Source organism: Apostichopus japonicus, chromosome 4, assembly GCF_037975245.1.
Source record: "Apostichopus japonicus isolate 1M-3 chromosome 4, ASM3797524v1, whole genome shotgun sequence".
Classification (NCBI taxonomy): domain Eukaryota; kingdom Metazoa; phylum Echinodermata; class Holothuroidea; order Aspidochirotida; family Stichopodidae; genus Apostichopus; species Apostichopus japonicus.
This window is the reverse complement of record NC_092564.1, coordinates 19905041-19928407: the sequence shown is the minus strand read 5'-3', so window position 1 is coordinate 19928407 and position 23367 is coordinate 19905041. Positions and strand designations below refer to the sequence as shown.

The window sequence follows — 23367 nt, the reverse complement described above, 5'->3', positions numbered from 1 at the left end:
ACTGTCAACAAACACTGTCACACTATCATCACTGTCATCACTATCACACTGTCACAGTTGAAGTAACTATCAACAATTCCTCATCTCTACTGTGGAACATGTATCGGAGTGTTAGCTCAGTGGTTAACACCGGTGCCTTTCGATCATAAGGTCCCGAGTTCGAGTCACTCCAAGATTAATGTATGTCGTCCAGTTAGAGAGTTGTTGACAATTGAAAATTCATAATCATGGACGTTAAATATGAATCTAAGAGACTGACTTCGGTCAGCTTGCGGCTTTGATGAGCCAATGATGGCTTCTTCGCGAGTTTCTGCTTGCAGGAGGATCTAAAAATACATTCATACATACACGTAACATCATGGACTATCCCAAAGTCGTTCACTTTAGCATTCCAATGTTCAGGAGAATAATGCTTTTGATCACAAAATATGTTTACCACTGGTCATTTTGTGTACGTATAATATCATTTTGTACAGTGAGAAAATACGTTCACGACAGATTTTGCCAGTTTGTTGATTAAAGTATGTCTCAATAATAACAGTCTGATTCACTTCTTGTTTAGCAAATGGTCACAGTCTTCGTCACCATGTGGAACTATTTGTGCTTTGAGAATATTAGAGAGTGAACAACCTGCCTTCAAACCATGAAGATATGTTTTAGTCTTTGAGAATACTTTGGTGGGCCTTTGAAAGATAACATTGAATTTTATGACAAATGTTTACTTTCACTAATGAGGGAAATGTGACCATTTACACTACATTTCCTCACAGGTCTGGAAGATTGTCACCCTTTTTGTCTCTGTGCATGCACATGTATGCATGTTATGAATTGCTTGGAATGAATACACTTTTAAGTTTAGGTGATTATACAAGGTGAAAAACTTGGGACCCAAATAAAAATTGGGAGCAATCACTATACTGTACAATGTAGACTGCCTAACACTGGGCCAAAAGCTTCAACAACATATTTTATATCAGGAAACATGTAAAAATAAGCACAGATTAACTTACCATCCTCAAAGCCTGCCTCTGCCTGGGCCACAAATCCCCCAGTAGCAGCTTCTAACACATCTCTGGTAATCTTCTTGATAGAATCTTCACCAAACTCCATTTACTATTAGTTATGAAAAGAAATTCTATCACATTGAGTTGTCTTGCTTGATAAGCTAAACGAAGGAGAATTTTTTGTCTGATATTTTAGAAACTTGACATTTACGACAGTATCCAGAACAAATTTCATAATTCTGTGCATAGTCTAATTGGTCCAAGAAAGGATAAAAACTTAGGCCTAAATGACCTTTGACCTACCTAGTATTAAAACTTTGCACCCCCTCTGTAATCCTCGCCAAACAAATCAAATGCTCTGATGCACAGGACAGACAGATAAAAACATATTGCCATTTAATATCTTTTAAATCCGACTCCTTCAGAAGTGCCATTCTACTGAAACATGCATCCAACACATCACCAGGCCAAGATGGTATCCAGCATCTACACCTTAAAACAACCCCACCAATACTCTTCGACGCACTCAGTATGCTGAAAAAAGCCTCATTCAAGATCGGGCACATTCCAAAGATCTGGAAGTCAGCCACCACCATCGTAGTTCCGAAACCGGGCAAGGATCACAAACACCCAGGCATCTGCAGACCGATCAGCCTCCTTCCAGTCCACGGAAAATGTCAGTCGTCTCTCCAAGTTCATTGAAGATCACAACATCATCCCTGACAGCCCGGCAGGATTTCGCCGCAACAGAAGCACAACAGATCAACTCTTCCACTTCCTACAATACACAACAACTCACAGAACCAAAAGTCACCACACTATTGCAGTTTTCTTCGATGCAGAAAAGGCCATCGACAGGATGTGGCACGAAGGGCTCTTACTGAAACTAAGAAAATACAACCTACAAACCAAACTAACAAGATGGATCACCAACTTCCTGTCACACTGCAATACCAGCTTCAAAATTAAGTCATCGCTTTCTTCACAACTACAAATCACAGCATCACCCCTATTCTTTAAATTCTTAACAGTCAACATGAGCCTAAACCAACTATTACAGAGATAAATTCCTTTACAGAGTTGCAGTTTCTAAACACCAGATACACCAATTCACCAACTAAAACAGACACCTTATGTCCTGGATGTGACCCCTTCACTGGCCTAGATTTGGAAATTAGGGACCCCCATCTACCAGAAGACAGTCAACAGTTGTTGAGTCCTAGGGCATGAGAAGAGTAATGACTTCGAACACAAAAACGGAATAAGAACATGTGCACACTCTGCTCAAGGGTCAGTGAAGCTCTGACTTACTTCTGAAATCATGTACATAAGAATAAAAGGGCAAACATAAACTCTGGAACCAACATATCCCACTCTGCAGGATTACCAATTAACAAAACAACACAACATAGAAACTTAGAAGTTTCTATAATCCTCTGCACCCAATTGGCCTGAGGGTGATAGGAGCTAATAAATGACCTCTGTACACCCCAGCAAATGCACACTTGGGCCACCTGCTGCGAAATCATTTGTGGCCCATTGTCAGAGAGTTAAGTATTGCAAGGCCCCCCAAGTACAAAATAACTGTCCAATTACCGCAGCTAAAACTTTGCCAGTTGCCCATCTGATAGTAACTAAGAAAGAAAATCTTGAAAAATGATCTGTCATTACAACAATATACAAATTGCATTCTTTGGGAACGGGCCCAAAAGTTCCAGAGCCAGAATGGACACCTGCTCACAGTAGCCTGCATATACCCTGATGATTTCTGATACAACGGTTTAGTCAACTGGTAAATCCTACAAGGTTTGATAAGCTTCTCAACAGAAGATTTCGTACTCTTCCACCAAATCTTCTCCATTATTGTAGATACCGGTTTCCTTACTTCCTAACACTACCCTGCTATTAAGCATTGCATCATAGACTAACAACCTTGTATCATCTTGTTGTTTCAGAAGGAACTGATTCGCATTCGGAAGGACACAACCATTTATGCTAGGTTCTATACACTCCTCACTTAAAGCTAATGCTGCATGTGGGAGCCCCCAAAAACACTCAGCACAGTGATAGTTGTCCATTTTCTCAACTACCTCTTTGCTCAGAACCAGAGATCCCCAATGAAACCACCTATCACAATTCTCACACTGGATCCAAAATGGCGAAGGATCCACTTTGCAATTCAGATGAAAACATACATTTTGGTCATAATTAACCACAGCAATCACTGCTCTGTGTATCAGGGGCATGATTTTGAGATCCCAGTCTATAATGAATGATATGATCAAATAACTGAAGTCTCAGAGCCCACCTCATTAGTCTTCTTATTAATGCCTTTTCACACAGAATCCACTCTAAGGCTTGATGGTCCATATACGACAGTGTTTGAACACTCCAAATAAGGATGCCATCTCCCAATGCCCAAACAACAGCTAAACAGTCCAGTTCTGTAGCCGAATAATTTCTCTCTGCACTGCTCAATGCCCGAGAAGCAAATGCTACAACTTGAAGCTCACCTACACGGTTGACTTGCATTAATGCTACCCCACACCACTAGCATCAGTATGGACTTCAAATGGCCTACCACAATCAGGAATACTGAGAGATACAGCCCGGGCTATCTCCTCCTTAAGCTGCTTAAATGAATATTGGCAATCCACCGACCAATCCCATCTTTTATCTCTCCTCCGCAATTTGTGAAGAGGTTCCACGAGCGTTGTATAAGTTGGAATGAATTTAGAACACCACCCAATGGCAACCACTCAAGCCCAAAAACCGCTAAAGTGCTTTCTTGTTTGTTGGTGAAGGGAAATTCTCAACTGCTTCACTTCTAGAAGGATCCAAATTAATGCCGGCCCGTCTCCATTAATAACAGACCCCGAAAACTTTACTTCCTTATACACGAGATAACATTTAGCCAGATTTACCGTGAGACCTGCACCCCTAAGACACTCCAAAACTTTATGCAGATCTTCAAAATGTTCCTGGACGGTGAACTAATGCACTACAATATCATCAATACATGAATGGTAATTACGACTTGTACTACCCTCCAGAGGCTGAGAAACAACGAATAAAGATGCCAATCTATCTGTAGGAGTTGTCCAAACCCTAAAAATTAACTAAGCCGACTACCCTACTCTCTGAAAGTTTCTGATGTGCTCTTTACAGCAGAATGTAACTTCTCCAGGTACGCTGGGGTTTAGGCAGCCAGCCATCCAGCTGTCTTTTGCAGGGCTGGTTTTGCAAGTGACGGCCTATTTTTCCATGCACAGCTTACCAAATATATATGCAGTCGTGCAAAGTTTTCAGTACGCAAATATACAGAGTTACAGAAATGAGACAACAATGTCAATATTGTTTGGTGTTTTAGTTTCTGACTTTCCCAAAATCTCGTATTGACTAACTATACAGCTTGCAATTGACCCTTGGATACCTCAAAAATGCAAAGTTTCTAAAATGCACCACAGTCCTTCTAGGATAATACATCAAAATAAAGACACATAGGCCTTAACCTCAATGGATACATCAATTAGGAATGAAATCCTGCTGAAAGCACCATTGTAGAATCCGGAGATACAGAATAAGAACATGGGCACACTCTGCTCAAGGGTCAGTGAAGCTCTGATTTATTTCTTTATTCTAGAATAATAACTAGACCACTGGTCTAGCTATTTACATAACATAAGCATGATAACAATATACCATTGATAGAAGGAATGAATTGAATACAGAACTATGTCCACCTGGTCTACATGTAAACTGACATACTGTACATACCATCATGCAGCACACACCCAGTGCAGCTACATAAGTAATGAGCTAAACCTACACAGTTTCCAGACATAACGCCATAGAAACATCTCCTCCATGATGTCCGTCTAGCCTGTGAGTCCTTTCCATGTCCATCACCTGACCAGCCTGTGAAGCCTGGAACCACTCATCGCCTGTCTTAAAACATGCTCCTTTCCTGTCATCCTTGACTGAGCCACGTTTCCCCCGCCCCGGCCCACAAAGTTCATATTACCGGCCAGGGCCTTTCGCACCTGGCTCGCTAATGCGCCCGACGGCGGAAACAGCTATTTACAAGACAAATCGTATCGTATCATAAGTGCCATTCTGACTTGAACAAACCCTCTAAGTATTATCTACAGTTAGGCCATTCGAAGTGATTATTCGCAGGGCAGCCCGGCGAATAACGTACACCGACACCTTATTCGCAGGGCTGTGACGATTTTGAAAATAGGTTTATTATTGGCTTTCGATGACATCATTTTTGATGTTTCATCATTCATTTGACCTGTGCACTGAAGTTCCTTCATGTCTTTCAGTTTCAGGCTTTCAGAATCAGATTCACCGTTTTTGCCAGGTTTTTTTCCAGGTTTTTTTGTTGATGGAGAAAGTTCCTGCTACATTTTAAATGTCATGAATTATTAGAAAAATATTGTTTTTGAACCGACTGACATAAGAAGAACTTTATTGCATTTGCACATTAAATTTATGATTCAGCCCTGCAAATAAGGTGTCTGTGTCCGGCTGTTCGCAGGGCTGCCCAGTGAATAAGTTACTTTTGTCCGGCTATTCGCAGGGCCGCCCTGCGAATAATATGTTTGTGTCCGGCTATTCGCAGGGCCGCCCTGCGAATAAGCCCCACCTAGGCCATTAGTCAATGTCGCAGAAATGCTACCAATGCAAAGCCTTCATAACCCATTTCTTCCTCTGCTTGCGAGAAAGAAATATACAGCCTACCATATAAAGGTAACCTCACGAAAGTAATCTATGTCACATCATGTTTTTCCTTTACTGCTCATCAAAGTTAACACTTCTCATATTTCTACTGCATGGTAATAATAACCAAACAAAAACAGGATATACTTACATGTTTGAAATGCATCGACTCTAACACATATACAGCTTTGAACTTTACAATCTGATGGCGCTGTAAGTTAAAATTACGTCATTCGGAATTGACAATATCTATAGCGATTGTGCCTCCTAACGTTAACGATAAAGTGTAGCGCATCATGTAAATAGAAGAAACGACTTGCACATGATGTTAGTGGTGATGAAATCCCTTGATGCAGTCACTGCGTGAGAATGTAAGTAATCAGTAACAATTGCAATGTTAAAAAGTTGCACAAATTCTCAAACATACTAGGCCTCTCTTCTATGACAAGGACAGTAAGCCAAATATCTGCAATAGGCTACTAGTACTAGGCTAATACTAGCACTATTGTAGTCTACAGCCTCTGCAGCCTTACAATTTACAAGCTAAGTAGCCTAACTTAGTATTGCCTAACAACAGTAACACTAACATTTATAGTTCTTAGATAGGCTAAACCCAAACGTGTCACCATGAAATTGACACTGGATAGTTTAAACGTCAGGGTATATCATGGAAGATTGGAGGGTACTAATTTAGAATCTGTACCATTCGACTACCTAGCTAGCCCTAATTCCTAACCCCTAGCTAACCCTAATTCCTAACCCTAATTCCTAACCCCTAACCCTACTTCCTAACCCTAATTCTATTGATTTGGGAGACAGAAACCAAGCCGGATTGTACAGTTGTTATTCTGCCGATTCTAAGTAAGCTTTCCCATTCATATGGTACGGATTTTAAAGTTAGGACGATTGGAGGGTAGCCCTACCATTTTTGGTAATCTTATGGTATCCTACCATTTTTTTTCACTTGAATATCATTTCAACGTCAGAAAATTATGATCCTAAAATACAGTTTTCTTGCCTTTGGTTACATTGTACAGTTGCCTGTGCATGGAAACACTTTCATATCAAAGAATTCACCAATTGCATGATGAAAATATGCCTTGATACTGACAATGAGGCCTAGAGTTAATATACATATAATACTATAGGCTAGGCCTAGCATACCTTAGGCCATTTTGGGTTTTGTCTGGCAAGTGGTACAAATTGGTGAACCCTTTAGTAATAATATGTGATCTCTAGGCTATTTTTTTTTGGCATAATTACATGAACAAACTGCTTTCAGAGGGAAGGAAACCATGAAGACAACCATACTCCACCCTCAATGAAGTACAGTAATTCATAACAAGTGTGCCTGTTGCGCGATCATGAACACAACATGAATGAAATTGGGACCCAAAAGAAATTTAGCAGTCTCACTGAAGAGGCCGAGTGGGTCCTACCAAGAACTGGTTATGTGAACGTGTGATGGCTTTTTCGATTCAAGTCTCAGCTAATGGGGAAGTGAAACTGAAGATACATTTCATTTAATGTTAGATTTTTTAGAGGATGCGTAACTGTCGTAGCATATACTAATAATTGACTGGCTTCCTCGTTTGGTCTCATATTGTTGACCACAAATTTGCAAGGTGCATTGTCGTTGTACAAGTTGGCCACTAGATCCATGCATCTAGTGGCCAAGGTTTGACCTCACAATGGTTCCTGAGGTTTGTAAGTGTATGTATAGTAAAGTAGCAAATACAGAAAAGCAAAAAGCTTTGTATACATTTACTTTCCTTCAATCTTCAGATATGCTGTAGTTTTAACGTCGATTTAGGAGAATTGCTAGGAAATAATTGTCAGAAGATTCCCTGAAACATTCCAACCACAATGGCCAGTTTAGTGAAAACTTTAGCCTCTCACAGTAATGATGTCAACTCATGTGCTTTCTCACCAAGTATGCTCGCCACTGGGTCAGGTGACAAGGCGATCAGATTGTGGAACCTGCCAGACTTTGAAGAACTTTCATTTTCTCCCCTATTGGGACATTCTTATTATGTCAATTGCTGTGTGTTCAGTATATTTGGGACTATGCTGGCCTCCTGCTCCACGGATGGGAAGATTATTCTCTGGGATACCAAGAACGGAGAATCGCTTCAGGTCTGGTATCATCCCAGCAAGTCCATCGTCAAAATCTGCTGCTTCTCACCCGATTCTCAGCACCTGGTGACGGGAGCAACCGATAATGCCATTTGTGTGTTCAGTATAGCTACAAAACAACTGATCAGGTAAGGTGTATATCAGAGGGTGCCGAAAGAAGGTTTAACTTGGTCATTGGGGCTCAAACTTTGAAAGATAGTGAACATTCACAAAGCTCTGCTTCTGCCAGGTCTCCCCCACTTCACATCATTTGTATATATCAATTGTTTGATTCCTATGGAATGTATGAATATTGTATATTCACAATATGTGTTCACTTTCTTTATGTTATGGTGAAGTGGAAATAAATAGTTTTCAATTTCAATTTCAAAAAACATTATTCTCACTCTTCATTTGATTAAGCCAGTAATCAAAGTCACCCCAAAAGGTCCAGCAATATGGATCCTCTTTGCATTCTGTACCACAGATTCAAGTACTTGAATCTTTTTGACAAAACTGCATTTTTGCATATATATTTATTGATTTGTCAAATTAAATATCAATCAATGGGCTTTTGCTACTAATTACAGTTCCCTTCATTTCTCAAACCAAAAGGTCACCTTTTTGAACAATAAAAACAGCAAATCAGGGTAACATAAGTAGTCATTGTGTTTTAATTTACAGTACCTTAATTCACCTAAGCTGTCCCTGACAGAAACCTGCAGTTTATATAAAATATGCATAAAATAATAGCCTGGAGGATTGTTCAATGTAACTGAAGAAACAAAGAACAGATATGATGGTTTTATTATACATATTTCGAACACAACTAGTCATTTAATTTGCAGTGAGGTCAAGTAGTGTAAACCACTATGCTAACTTTAAGTAAGTTACACTGTTATTTAAAGCCCATAATGCACTTGTATTACTTTTCGTTAAAAAGTATTGATAACTGTCAACGGAGAATAACATTTTCCCTGTACATACTGGACTCATGCTAGTGGTGCCTCACAAAAACCTTCAGATCTTCAACCACCTTCTGATATAATGAGGCGAGCCAAAAATTTGCATTTAATTTTTCTCGCAAAGCTAAGCCTCCTTTTCTCTGTTCGGCTGCCGATCATGCTAGGAGCTATATTAAACTCAAGACATAAACCTTAAAACTATGACTGTTCTGTAATGGTGAAGCTTCAGTGGATTTGTGATTCCGTCATCTTGTATATAGTTGTGCTTTCTGACTGTGGAGCCAATTTGGTGACAAAAGGACCATGTGATAACTTGTTGAACCTCTGAACTCCCTTAATGTCAAAGTTTACACCCCATCTCTCCCCTCACTCACACCACAGACTGAAAATATTACGTCATCTCAGCATCGCACTTATTCCTCGATAGAATGAGGAGAAAGAAAGAGTATGGTCATGTCTTAATTCTTAAAACACTGATTTGTTACCATTCTGGACTTTTTCTCCTCCTCTTTTTCCTTCTACAGGATTATTGAAATGGCCCACGAAAATTTTGTCTCGAGTCTCTCCTACACACCGGACAATATGCACATTGTATCTGGTTCGGGAAATGGCGATCTGAAAGTCTGGCAGGCACAGAATGTACATGCTAATAAAGCCATCTATTACATTGCAGAGTGCCAAGATCTAGGAATGTCGTGCCTAGCTATTTCTCCTACATTTGGATCCGCAGGTTTGTAAAATTTATCATAATTTATGAGAATATTTTTTAAATAATAAAAAGTGTGACATTCAGTATCCTGTGTGGAAGAGATGCTTCGTAAAATGTTGTTCACTATACACTATATATATATATATCCGTTTATTTTAAAACTTCCCAACATTTTATAGTTAACTGGCAGATTGCTCAATATTCATAATAAAAAAAAATAGCAAATGATGTATATTTATATGTGTTATGACATAAACCACCGAGTCTCATATTCAGAAAGTGTTAGTATCCTCAAGTTAAGCAAATTTGGATATTTTCCAATGGTAATTACTACTGCTAAAAGTGAGTCAAAAATGCCTCAAATCAATTAGCATCTCAAAGAGACCTCTTTAATATACTTCAGTGAGGAGGTTATTGCCTCTGGGGTAAAGTACAAGTACATGATTCTGCATATTTATGCTCACTAGAAACAATCTATTTCACCCCCATGAAGCCATGACATAAACTATTAGTCTCTTCTTGTGTTATTTGTTTGCAAATCTGAATTTTAGTTTATGAATGAAGTGTACATTAAATACTGGTTAATGTTAACAAAATGTAAATGTTAAGACTCACAGTAGCTGAGCTGTGCAGTCACATGGAAAAATAATGTGAGATAATAGATAAGCCTTTGTCTTCTATAGTTTTGTAAGATTGACTGAATCTCGTCTGAATCATTAAATATTAGAAGAATTAATTTAAATATCATAATATCTGTCCTTGGTGGTAATCACAACATTCGTATTGTGGTATTGTATTGTACTGTAGTATTGTATGGTAGCATTGAGGTGGGTGGATGGGTTTGTGGAGCTGATCTTTATATACTGACTGCATAGCTATGTTTGGCAGTATCAGCACTACTAGCTGTACAGTTCAGTTATCATAGGCTTGTTGTCTCTATTTGCTTCGATTATTTCTTGTTTGTAGTAGAATCAGTGAAATTTCTGTTTCCTTGTTACCGAGAAGGTAGAAGTCCGTCTCACAATTCACTTTTCCAAAACAAACCGGTCAAAAAGGAGACAAAGTCAGTCTTGTTATGTACAACCTGTGTGGGTGTTTTATTTATATACTCTAATAACCTAGTTACCGTATATAATTACAACCTCGTTAATCAAGTCACTTTGTGACCCGCTCAGGTTGGATGAAGCTTTGTCATACTAATACACCAATTAACTCATTAACCCATTTTGGAGATTCAGACCCTCCTAAACTCTATATGCACATCCATAAGTTCACATTGTTTCTGTCTTTGGGAGCTCATAACTTGGACCTTAGTACCAGGTACAAAACTGAACAGTTACCAACATCTAAAATAGCTGGTTTTGTGCCAATCACTCGTATTTGTTGTAAGTTTTGAGGATACCCTGTACCCATATCAGGTGGTGATATTACTCCCATATCACAACTACTTTGTTAATAGGTACATATTATTGCAGCCAAAATTAGACTTGATGTCATACAAACTATTTGTGATGGAATGACGTACTCTCAAAAGTTGGCCCCAAGTGGATTATTTTCACATACCCCTACACTATATAGATAGATAGAGATCAGATTGATTTACTTAAAACGTGCACTCTGAGTTCTGTTACATGTCTTGTAAGTTTTCTGTATTGTGAGGTGTCTCTTTAAAGCCATGAGCATTTTCCAGAATTGTGACCGTTGCAAACTGGCAATTTACTCTCGTATTAATAATGTGAGCACTTTGCCCACACTGTTTACTATGTACAGTCAGACGATTGTCTCTCAAAACCTTCATACAGAAGTTAGTAGACGTATGGTCTTGAAGGGAAGAAATGTATAGAAAAATAAGCTGAGTCATGAAGAGAAGTTTAACCCAGTCAATCATTCCATCTCCTCATATTTTTTGCTACATAGGAAACTCATCTGTTTTCTCTGATTTTGCAGCGCCAAATACACAGACTCCCGGTGACAAAACGTATTTCCTCTTAGCAACGTGCGGAGGGGATAGCCGTATTAACCTGTGGGACTTAAACACAGCACCAAGTAAGTACCCATGATGTAACAAGTTAGGAATATATGATCTGGTATAGCATTATAACCAAATACTATCCAAAAATGGAGAAAAATTGCTATAGAAATGCAAAGATGGATATATAGCAGCTTTTTTTTGTACGTAGGAACGGTAGTACTTTATAAGAAGGACAGCCAGACACTTCCAAACTAATAGTTGAACCCCAGAAACCTATAAACCTTCGTTCACAACAATGATGGCGCATCATCGAATTGTGACAAAGTCTTGGCCTCTCGTTGTCTTGAAAAGATGATTTACTAAAAATTAGATGAATACATGAAACTCTGACAGGGACGAACAGTTGTGTCATTAACTTGTTTTCAATAACATTTTGTCAATCTGAAATTTAAAAAAGAAAAATCACCGATCTTATGAATACCAAATATTTTATAAGTTTGTAAAGTTCTGTTGTTTACCTGAAGTGTGTAATTTTATAGATCTGTGAAAAGTGCCTACCTGGTAAGAATCAGATTATTGAAAGAATTGAGAATTTCAGTTGACATCCTGCTCTTATCCCAGAAAACTGATTGTTTTAACAGTCTAAATCCTACAGTCTTTGCTGTCAACTGTTTGGTTAACAGTATTTCTGAGAATGATAGGAAGGTAGTGAACCAGTGTTTAACAATAAATGTTGGCATTTTGTAACTTCAGGATATTGGATATTATTATGTATTGTTATTTGTAAATTATAGAGATAATGGTTAAAGAGTATCATTATTGTTGTCCTTTGGATTTTGTTTTTATCAGGTCTCATGATACATGATCAAGAATTTTTTTTTTTTTTTTGGCCCACTGCAAAATGTTTTCAGTGTGAATAATACAAGCATTACAAAGGCTCCTTGGCAAAAAGTAGTAATATATTTACTTTCAAATGTAGTCCATTGAAAAATGCTAAATTTGTTTTCATTTACTAATTGTTCAATCTTAGTTTAAAAACTTTTGTCTAGTTTCCATGCCTGGTGTAAATAAAATATGATACAGACACATACGATATTCCTATTGGTTGTTTAATAATAACAAACTGGTAATGCCCTATCTTTTCCATCTTTTCCAGAGTGCAATACTAACCTTAGATGTGTTTTATCGGGTCACACAGCCAACGTCATGATGGTTGCATTTTCACCCGATGGGAAGCTGTTAGCATCAGGGTGAGCTTTTCGTACGACGGGTCGTGGTTTACCGTTATAAACATGTTCTGTACCATAGTGTGATGTATTGTAATATTTGCAGTCAGCCAGTAATTAGCTTCAATATCTGGATAACACCCTGATATGTTATATATATGCAAGTAGGTTAATCAGTGCTAGGTGACAACTGCTAGCAAAAGAAAAGAAGCGTGAATAGAAGGAACCCCTGATGGTTACTTTACCAATGTCCTGAAGGTTAACTTTAATATTCTTTTACTCTTTACACAGAGCAATGGATAAACTTGTTAAAGTTTGGTGTCCAGTAAGTATCCTTTCACTGTTTTTGTGTAGTTGCCTTTTGTCACAGTTTATTTAATTAGTAGTGAAAGGGAAATCTTAATTTATGATAATGAGGTTTACCTTGTGGGTTTGTAGGTTGTTAGGCTCAAAACTATACAGTACCTCATCTTTTGTCGAATCCATTCAAATTTCCTGCTAATTTCTCCAGATTTTTAATTAATCTCTCTTTCTTGTTTTTTACGTATTCATCTCTGTATTTATTTATTTACATATTTATTTATTTAGTTCATTAAAGGCTGTAGCGTGACTAGCATGTGTAAACACTACTTAACATTCACTCATCATTTGAAACATACCCACAGAATAGTGGCAAAACTTGACAACCCACTCAATTTGGTAGTAAGTAGTAAGTTCTCAACACGGTATGAGAAAGCTGTCTTGAGAGAAAATGTGAAATATAATCAGTTGTAAAATTTAAATTCTGATTTAACACAGATATTTTACATGTACAGACTTTTTCTCTTCCTTTTCCTTGCATAGATTGTTGGTAATGTACTGTTTACATTGGAGAGCCATTCAAGGTACATATCAACTGATTTTTGTTTTGAACTGTCTGTTGTGTAAAAAATAAAGTAAAAAATTGTGACAAAATACATAAGCACAAGAACAAGGTAGTGACCAAGATTGTGTAGAAATGTTTGAAATAAGAATGAAATTTGTGAAGTTTGTGAAGGTTTGCTGACTTAAAAAGATACCAACATTAATATTGGTGGGAGTGAAGAAGACAATTGGAAAGAGAGTTGCATGTGGTATTGGCAAGTGACTAGTTTTGTAAGTTGCACCTCGTATTTCAGTTCAAAAAGTGCTGAGTGTGCCTGAAGGTTGGGGTGTGTTGTTATGAAGTGATCAGTTAGCATTCTGTCTTCCATATTAGTGTGCGGAGAATTTATAAATTAAGTAGACACATTAAAAAATGTTAAGAAATGTTAATGCTAAGAGCAGGAAATATATACAGAGATCATATCGATAGACTGTATTCACTCCTTAATTTTGCTTTTTTTAATATTTTTTTATTAAAAGACAAAAAGCATTTCAATTGGCAGAGCTTGCTTGTTAGGATAGCTTTTACGGAGTCAAACACAAACTTGCCATAAAATATAACTGATTTAAACCCAGAATTGGACGCTATATTTAAGTGCTTGAAGTTTTATGGGTAGAACGGATGTTGAATTAGACTGCAACACCCTCTTGTAAGCGGTCTGAGAGTTTTCTCGACATTTTGATTTTGTCGTCTTTTGATCTCATAGTGATTCTAAACTCACATTATCACCAGTTTTACCGATCGGAGTTTCTGTCTCGTTTACTCTCCGTTACTAGGTACATTACATCCGTAGCATTCTCCATGGACAACGTCTTTCTTGCGACCGGATCTGCCGATAGGACGGCAATGATTTGGAGTTTAACAGGAGCGGCCCCAGGAACAGCCACAGGTGAAAATTTGAATGTACACATTGACAAAAGTATGAACTTATGTAAATGTTAACAGGAATTTTTACACACCTTTTATGCAATATCTGTTGTGCATCGAAAACAGTAGGCAGGGGAGCAGAAAAGACATTTTACGAATCTTTCCAGAATGTAGCAAGCTTTCATGCGCACACAATAATGCATAGCGAACAACTTGTTTTTGTGTAGGCCTTGTCTGTGACTGTTTTGTTTAGTATGGCGCTCTGCTCTGTATAAGCAGTACTTTGTTTCTTCGTTATGCAGATACCACCCCACCGCTGATCGACGTAGACACAGAAGGTAACCAACCCCTCACCTCTCCAGAGGGACTTGTGTCTTCATCATCTTCATCGGTGGGTCCTAAACCGCTCCTCACCTGGTCCCCAGATGATGTGGCTAACTGGCTGCAGGAGATTGGTCTGGATCAGTACGCCGATTCTTTCAAGGAACAACTGATAGATGGCGAAGAGATACAGAACCTGACAAATGAATCTCTCAGTCAAGATTTAGGAGTCAGTGAGTATAAAATAACATTCCTGATTGACTGTTTGATGTGAGATACCATAAAAATTTCAGGTGCTGCAAGTGGGAGGGGAGAGGGTGGGGGTGGTGAGAGGGGGAGGGGGAGGAAGAGTGATTAGTGCATACCTGCTTCTAACTATTAATGCCTTATTATTGGATGTTGAACCATGCTGTGAATTATGTGATACTTTGCACTGAAAGGACTTCCCAGTTAACACACTTATAGAACCATGAAACATATATGGCTTGCATCTGCATCACCCCCTCCCATATAGTAGAATGGCACTAATAAACAAAATTTGTTGGTTAAAATATTTCATTTGAAAGTCCAATAGGAGATCACAGATTATGAATGCAAGGGATACAAAATCTATAAACTTAATCCAAATGTCACCAATCATCAGATCACCTTTTACAGTGCCATGATTTAATTTTTGCAACCAACATATGCTTTAACAGACATGGCTTTCAGGCTGTGTCCTTGTGCCACTGTGCATGTGCAAGTCAACAATAGATTAACCTCTCCCTTGTTGTATTCTTCACCTGCAGAAGCCTTAGGTCATCGCCAGAAAATTCTCAGGGCTGTGTTAGTTGTGAAAGAGCAAGGGTTTTATGTGTCTGGGAAACCATCTGGTGAGTGCTGTGTGAATCAATTCAGTATCAAGCTTTCATGTTTTGGCATTGATAATGTGATTATCTTACATAACTAACCATGCCACCCCTTCCTCTCCCCTCCCCCTCCTTCATAATTCCTAACCCCCTCTGAGCTTCAATTAAAATATAGAATTAAGTTACGCCCCAAATAATAGTCTGCCATTCTAGTTTTGTTGCAAGATGAAGCCGTGATGACTTGAAGTACATCCGAGAACTTTCAAGCAGCTGGTTGTGTCAGCAGTCTTAACTTTTAGGAATAAAAAAGTAAAAACTAATAGCTTCATAGACTAAATAGACGGTGTTACGCAAGTATCATTAAACTTCAGTGAATCTTGTTAGAATGTTTATGAATGGGAACCAGTTGTTACATGAAATAGTTCCAATATTTAAATAATTTGGTCAAGACTAATAATTACCAATGACCAATTTTGTCTTCTTTTTTTGCAGACGATTCTGTCCCGGATGAATATCTCTGTCCAATCACAAGACAGATTATGACAGACCCTGTGATTGCTGCCGGTAGGTCTTTCACTTTAATAACTATAAAAGAATGTCTCGTTAACAAACTAGCGGAAAATTCTTACACAATGCTAGTTTTGAAGACCCAATTCTGAATAGCTTGTTTCCAAATTCTTGCTTCAGATACCACTTATTTTTAACTCAAACTTTATTACTTGTCGCCAGGTAATGCCTTTGCTATCTCATAACAAAACTTATCGTTTCCAAAATTTGGTAATACTGATTAGTATATTTGTGTTTATCCTGCTACCATGGCCAACAAATTTATGCTTAAAAATCTGACACATTAATTTCCAACAGTTGGGAGAGAGATACATGGAAAACGACATAATAACGGTACTAAACGTAAAAATGAATAAATAAAGTTTTATTCCTCTCTAACCTATCTAGCTATAAGGAAACTATATTTGGTAGTCAATCTCCATGTCACGTGCCAGTCATTTATATTTAAGTCCCAAACTACTTTTCCAATTGAATTTTTCAATCTTTATTTTCTTTACTTGTTTTAAATATACAGATGGGTTTTCATACGAGAGAGATTCTATCCGTTCGTGGCTGGGAACGGGTAACCACACCAGTCCGATGACCAATGCACCATTGGCCCACACCAACCTTACTCCAAACAGAAGTCTGAAGGCTATCATACAGAGGATCTATGAACTAACATGACCAACCCGCTGTTAAATCCAGAGACTTTCTATATCATCTCTGTCACTAGTATCTATAGGAACAGGTGATCAACCTTGAGTAGAATCATGTATATATTGTGATGGTCAATAATTTTTTTCAGGTCCAATTCAGTAGAAACAATTCTCCCAATATTAGCCTTTGGTTTATCATGACGTCAACATTTCTGCTACGCCTTTAACAGTTGTGTGATTGAGGAGGTGATTATTATTCTAGTGACATTTTTCCTGTCAAAGGACTATGAAGAATTGTTTTTTCTTTCTTTGGGGTGGGGGGGGGGAGGGGTGGAGACTCATATGAAATGATAATTGGCATATTACCAGAATAAACATTGGAAATTGTTTGGTCAATTTACTTTGCTTATAAGTGTCTTAAAATCAAGGTGAAAAGTTATCAAGTTTCTTGCTATGATTCAGTTTTGTTTTTTCATAAAGCTGTTGTGATTATATTGACTGTTTAGAAATGGTACTTGGTTCATAGCAGAGAGAGAGATTGGGTACACATCTAGGACAGAGTGCACATCCATGCACTAAAAGTACAACATCTGTGTTCAAGACTGCTGTGTCAAGCAGCATGAGTAAAGCATGCTTGAATATACGGTTTTCCGTTTGCATCAGAACAGAAGTCATGAAAGAGGACCTTTGATTTGTAGTATTTTCTCGAAACAGATCTTATTGCTAGTAGAAACAACCAGGGATAAAATGGTGGATGTTCCACAAATTCAAATATTATTAATTTTGAAATCCTGGATAAGTGAAAACTCCTTTGTATTTGCATCTGCTCCTCTTGTGTAACAGTAAGGTGACCAGACATCCCAGATTTCTGAAAAACAGTTTCCACAGAAATATCCGCTGATTTTATTTAGGAGCCCACTATAGCAGAGTGTGTCACTCAGTGTGTGAAACGGTCGATAAGATCAAGTTTATCTGCTTGGTGTTCCGTTCATAGAAACAATCTGAGTTCATAAGCTATAATTGTTTACAACTACAAATTTTTAAAGTTAAGTCATGACTCACAGATAAGAGCAACCCAGATCATTGAATTACTTCCATTAAGTCTTTTTAGCATTGGATTCTTATCTTGGACAAAATACATGAGTTTCTTGATGATATGTTCTTATCTTAAGAGGGCCATTGACCATCAAAACACTGAGAGACCCTCAAAATTCCACCTCTCCTTTAAACATATGTAACAGTTGGAATTCAAAGAATAATTGGTTGATCGTTAAAGATAAAGGTTTAGGATTGTCTATTACGATACATCTATAGTGGCAAGATTGATGCATATATCACTGTGTCAATGTAACAGTAACACTAGGGGTTGTGCTGTTGACCAGAGGTTGAAGTTCCCCAAAACCCATCAACATATTCAACTCACAGCAAATAGAGGGAAGTATTCACAATCACACCTAAATGTGCCTGTCACACACACCTCCTTTAGCATTGTCATCTATGACAATAGCTGGAATGCTTTGGAAAGCTTTGAATAAGCATGGAAAGCTTTGAATAACAAGTTTTTACACTAAGTATGGGTAAAAGGGATGCATAGTTTTCAGAAAAGTACCAAGACAACAGCATCACCACTTCAAAGATGCCCAAACAGCAAAACAACACATATCAACATATTCAACTCACAGCAAAATGGAGGGCAGTATTCACAATCACACCTTAATGTGCCTGTCACACATATATAACACCAAGGGGTCAACGGCAATGTCATATCCCTGGATTTCCTGGAAGATATTTGGTCACCTTATGTTATAGGTTACCTTATGTTACATTTGAATGCTCTAAATGAACACCTATGTTATAATACAAATATATATATTTTGTGTGCATGTGCTCGTATTATACAAAAATTTGCTCTTTTTTTTCAAGTTTGCTTTCTGTTAGCTAACCCACCCAAAGAATATCCAGGAAATGCCTTGTAGAATATCAACATACTTCCATTAACAATTAAATGGAATGTATATGTGCCTTCCTTAGTACTTTTATAGAGTAAGTAGAAATAAAGTTGTAGACTTACCTGGTTTTCAAATCCTGGTACGGCAGCCACCGTACCAGGCCTGGCTGGCCCTTCCAAACTCCTGCTTTGAGGGTAGGCTGGGTATTGTGCAAACACTGCCAATTGGAACTTTGCCACGAAGCACTACACCAACTGGACACTAATAGGTGTTTAGTAACTTAATAAGCTTCCACTCCTTGCCGGAAAATAAAATACAAGGTGCAGTCTGATAGGTCTTAAGCTTAAGTTTAGTTAATGTCCCTGCAGGGTAGTCCATTATGTCTTTCTTGTATAGCAGAAAAGTTACTACTTATTAGCAGAAAGAAATATTTAACTTGCACCTGTGCAATAAAATGATAAGGATTCAGCTCTCATTGGCAGTCCACAGTAACATCCTTCCAATAGCAAACTCATAAACCATGTGTTGGTCCTGCAGCTTTGACCATGCATTAACCACATATACAGACAGTAGAACTTTTCCACTCATGAATATTTAGGTCTCAGCTTTTCCTTGACCAATTGCACTCATGGATATTCTAATGATCAAATGAAAACAATCAATATTCATGAAACTGCCAAAGAATTCATTACGGCTAGGTCCCCCTAGACAACTTAAAAAATGAGCTTGTTAAGTCAAAACAAAATTTAAAAATTTGGAAACGTTCTTTACAGATGTTGTTCCTGCACTAGTGATGACACAGTTAATTTGTATGTATCAATATCATAATGTAGTCCATGAGTTGCATATAAAGTTGGTGGATAAAGACCAAATCTGAGATTTTAGAACTACAGGTCCATCTTCTCACAATGGAATAGGTGACAATATGTCAGTATGACTTTTATTAAAAATACGTTTGAATAAATTAATAGAGACATTTTTCATTGCTTCTGGAGGATTGAATAAGGCAGTCTTAACAATACAACATGTTTCTTAAAAAAATTTCAAAATGTGTCAAGTCGTTTGGCTTTAAGGCAATAATCATTAATTAAAGTAATTAAAAAGAGTTAGTTTTGCATAAATGATAACAGATCCTTGTTATCCGAATGTTCACAGAAAAACAAAATGGAATGAACCAACTAAATTTCATGGTTTACAATAGATGAAGCAGAAACAACTCTCCACCACAAATCTACTGGAAGCTCAGTAAGCTGACTTTATGTAAAAAATTGGTATCAAATATCAAATGAAATAGATATTTCAGAGATGCTATATAGGTATGTTTAAAGAAAGGCTATGAAGTGGTATATGTTGTTCTAATAGTATAAATTATAATTGTTCATAGGGTATAATATATAAAATATCATATAATGCTAAGCAGGATATATTATTTTCCAGGTTAGGCTATGAAAGGCTATTTTAGTATAAATGCCCCAGGGTTTGTACAAGTGGGTATGTATAGTATACTAAACATATATAAAGCAGAAGTAACAATTGTTTGCTTAAGTAACCAGCTATTCCAGTTTCATTGGTTCAAACAAGTTTGGTAGTTTCCATTACTGGTATGCTAGGGTACTAGCTATGTTTTTGTTTATTCAATTTCTTTATTGGTAACTTATTTGGGGGTCTCATTTGACTACGATTCAAGCTTCACATTTTTTTTAAAGTAAATAAATTATGGTCTTCTTTCAACCTAGGTGTGTAGATTGCATTATTATATTTGCATGTAACATTTGTAATCATGAGGGCAACATACCAAGAAACCTAAATAAATAAAATGCGAAATCGTTTGATATCTGTAAATCCAAGCCACAGAATGCAATTCTCTCCGTTTGCCTTTAGCTTTCTGTGTCCCACCTTCTAATCCGACCAATATTGTTGTCTTAAAAATCACAAATTACATTAACTTATTGGTGTAAGGACAGTACTCAGCATAGGAAATGGTTAGAGTTTACATGAATTATTATGTGGTTACTTTACATAGTTAGTTGTTGTGTTGAAAAGACGGTGCTTGTCAACAACAGTATCAGAGTTTGGATGGGATATCTTACAAAGGAAAACAAAATTTGATTATAATTAAAATCAAAGAACAAATAAAGAAGATATGAAACACAAAGTAACTTTGTACAAAATTATCTTTAATCTTTCAAAAAATTGTAAATTGATTTTTATATATATAATATAACTGCATACAATCTTTATTTCTCTCTCTTTTCTTATCTTTCTCTCTCTTATGTGCATTTTGTAAAAACTTCATATATATACATATATGTATCAAAAAGAGAGGTTTCTTTGGGTAATAAGATGTATATAAAATAAAAAAATTGATGCTAAATTTTTAACTCACAACTTCGGACCTACGGTCAGGACGGAATGACTTTCTTATCTTCAAGGTGATACTTTTAATAATACAGGCCTAGAATTTTAAAAATTCTAGCCACCAACTTAAAATGCCAGTTCTTAAAAGATCTACTGGCTTAAAATCAAGTTCTCACTGATATTTTCCTGAATTTACAACACACCTCAGTTTATCCTCTTCAGGCTTTTGAGAGCATCTCAATAACATTTGCTGATAACTAGCAGTAATACAGGGATTATGTTAGGTACGGAAATTATGCTGATTGTTTTGACTGAAGGGTCATTAACCGACTTACCATGTGTTTAAAGTTCTTAATGTTTACCTGCAGAAAGTTGTCAGTAACCTTGAGTTTTGCTACAAGCAAACAGCAAAATACACTGACATTTAGCCCGAAAACTGCCCAATATTTCAAGGCCTACATTTATCACTTAAGTCATGGAGTATTTAATTGAATACATTTTTACTCTTTAAGTAGTGCGATTTGTTTCAAGGATAAAAGTATGTAAATATTAAACACCATTGTGGATTATTCCTTTATTTTTTGTGCATATTAATTTATTTAAATGAAGAATGAGTACTATATGCACAATGAAAGAAATGGAAACAGAGAAATAACTGTCAGGGTTGAAGGAAGCTGGTGAGAAATAGACAAAAACTACAGTATGTATGCTCTGAATACATTCACATTATGGAATGGCAAATGACTAACACTGTGTTCAAACTATTCACTTATATGTTTACTCTTATTATGTGTATATATATATTGTATAAACATATATATATATTGTGTGTATATATATATATTTTGTATATATAATATATTTATATATATATATATGATTGCCTCGAACTTCATATCCGCTACTGAACGTAAACGTAAAGAAATCGATTGGATCTTTCGTATTAAGTCTCAACAAAGACTTGGTACCCCATAACAATGATCAGTTCTACAAACATATGTAATCCGTTCTTTGCTCCTTAATCCGCTTCCTGTATAGTCATGGTTTATTTGGTTCTAATTCCATCATTGCAACTTACACTTATCTAGGGTCATACTTTCATTGTGTTACATTTTGTACTTTTCATTCGAATGTATTGCGAAACGAAGGTCCCAAGGGGACCGAAAATTCCAATATATTTTTTAAATCATTACTCCTTATTTGTCAATTATGAGTCATATCTTATTTCTCTTGTTTTCTCTAAAAACAGTGGAATTTATGAAATAACAAAGAATTTGAGACGTTTGTTTGCATAAGTAGTAAAAATCTGTTTTGTATCAAGATGTTCATGGAAAGAATGGAAAGAGTCAGACTTTAAAGTTTTCATGGCAAAAATAAATAGAATCTAACTTTAATTGTTTAACTCAAGGCAATGACAGTTGGACGGCAGTCTATTTGATCTCAAGGTGACTTTCATTTGTAATAGCAATAGTGTGGAATAGATATATCTATATACACATATAAAAGGAATATCAAGGTGTTCTCTAAAGGAAGGAGAATATAGACATATTGATTATTCTTCATCACTAATGATGTAAGAGCACTTACAGCATCCTGATATTAAAATTAGTTTCTTAAAAATGGTGGATTTTTTAACAATTTTTTTTTATGTATTTCAAATTGATGATAACATTTCAAACAAATCTTTAGTTGAAACAAACAACTGCTAACATATGTAGAACTTGGTAGATGGGAAAAGAACATCCTGTATCATTGAATCATCATGAGAAATTAAATAAATGAAATATGGAAAATATAATCAGTTTAGAAAACCACTGTAATATGTCAAAGATGGTATGACATATTCTTCAAATGCTCTGTTAACATTATTAATTTCTCAAGTTAAGTGATAAATACCACAAAGAAGAAAAAACACAGCAGGATTTAACTCAACATCAACTTGGAAAATTATGAAGTCATGCTTTGCAGGAAGTAATAAGATACTTCAACTGAATTCAATCTAATAAAAAATGGATATTTTACAATTAATTTGAAATGTTATGGTTTGAACATTTAATCAGTATTTAAGATCAGACAGACCCCCTGTAACACCCAGTGAGAGATGTGTTCGTGAGTGGCCAGGTCGGCTTCAAACACCAAACCTACTCCCATTGCGTTCCTGCGTTGACTGGTCGTGTACACTGGAGTCCGGAATGTGTT

At 36.8% G+C, this 23367-nt stretch overlaps 3 protein-coding genes across 8 annotated transcripts in view; 1 reads left to right on the top strand and 2 right to left on the bottom strand.

Annotated features, from left to right (window-relative positions):
- LOC139966750 (TELO2-interacting protein 2-like) overlaps positions 1 to 6021 on the bottom strand; it is a 15478-nt gene extending 9457 nt beyond the window's left edge. Inside the window, exons 1-2 of the mRNA XM_071970081.1 lie at positions 5881 to 6021; positions 1011 to 1113 (exon numbers count right to left, since the gene is read on the bottom strand). Coding sequence (XP_071826182.1) covers positions 1011 to 1110 — 100 coding nt within the window. The 5' untranslated portion in view covers positions 1111 to 1113; positions 5881 to 6021. The remainder of the gene's footprint in view (positions 1 to 1010; positions 1114 to 5880) is intronic.
- On the top strand, positions 5972 to 21050 carry LOC139966748 (WD repeat, SAM and U-box domain-containing protein 1-like). Of its 2 annotated transcripts, none has more exons than XM_071970080.1 (12): positions 5972 to 6100; positions 7515 to 7993; positions 9334 to 9539; positions 11466 to 11564; positions 12647 to 12740; positions 13008 to 13041; positions 13560 to 13600; positions 14397 to 14509; positions 14790 to 15041; positions 15597 to 15680; positions 16149 to 16220; positions 16738 to 21050. In XM_071970080.1, exons 2-12 carry the CDS (start codon positions 7596 to 7598, stop codon positions 16887 to 16889), a joined length of 1545 nt encoding a protein of 514 aa, XP_071826181.1. In that variant the 5' UTR covers positions 5972 to 6100; positions 7515 to 7595; the 3' UTR covers positions 16890 to 21050. The 2 variants fall into 2 exon arrangements, with proteins under 2 accessions (XP_071826181.1, XP_071826180.1); XM_071970079.1 differs by having other exon boundaries at positions 11436 to 11564.
- The window catches only part of LOC139966745 (dynein axonemal heavy chain 10-like), an 85486-nt gene continuing 83085 nt past the window's right edge, over positions 20967 to 23367 (bottom strand). For all 5 annotated transcript variants that reach the window (XM_071970069.1, XM_071970074.1, XM_071970071.1 and 2 more), the window contains one exon: positions 20967 to 23367. In XM_071970069.1, coding sequence (XP_071826170.1) covers positions 23221 to 23367 — 147 coding nt within the window. In that variant the 3' untranslated portion in view covers positions 20967 to 23220.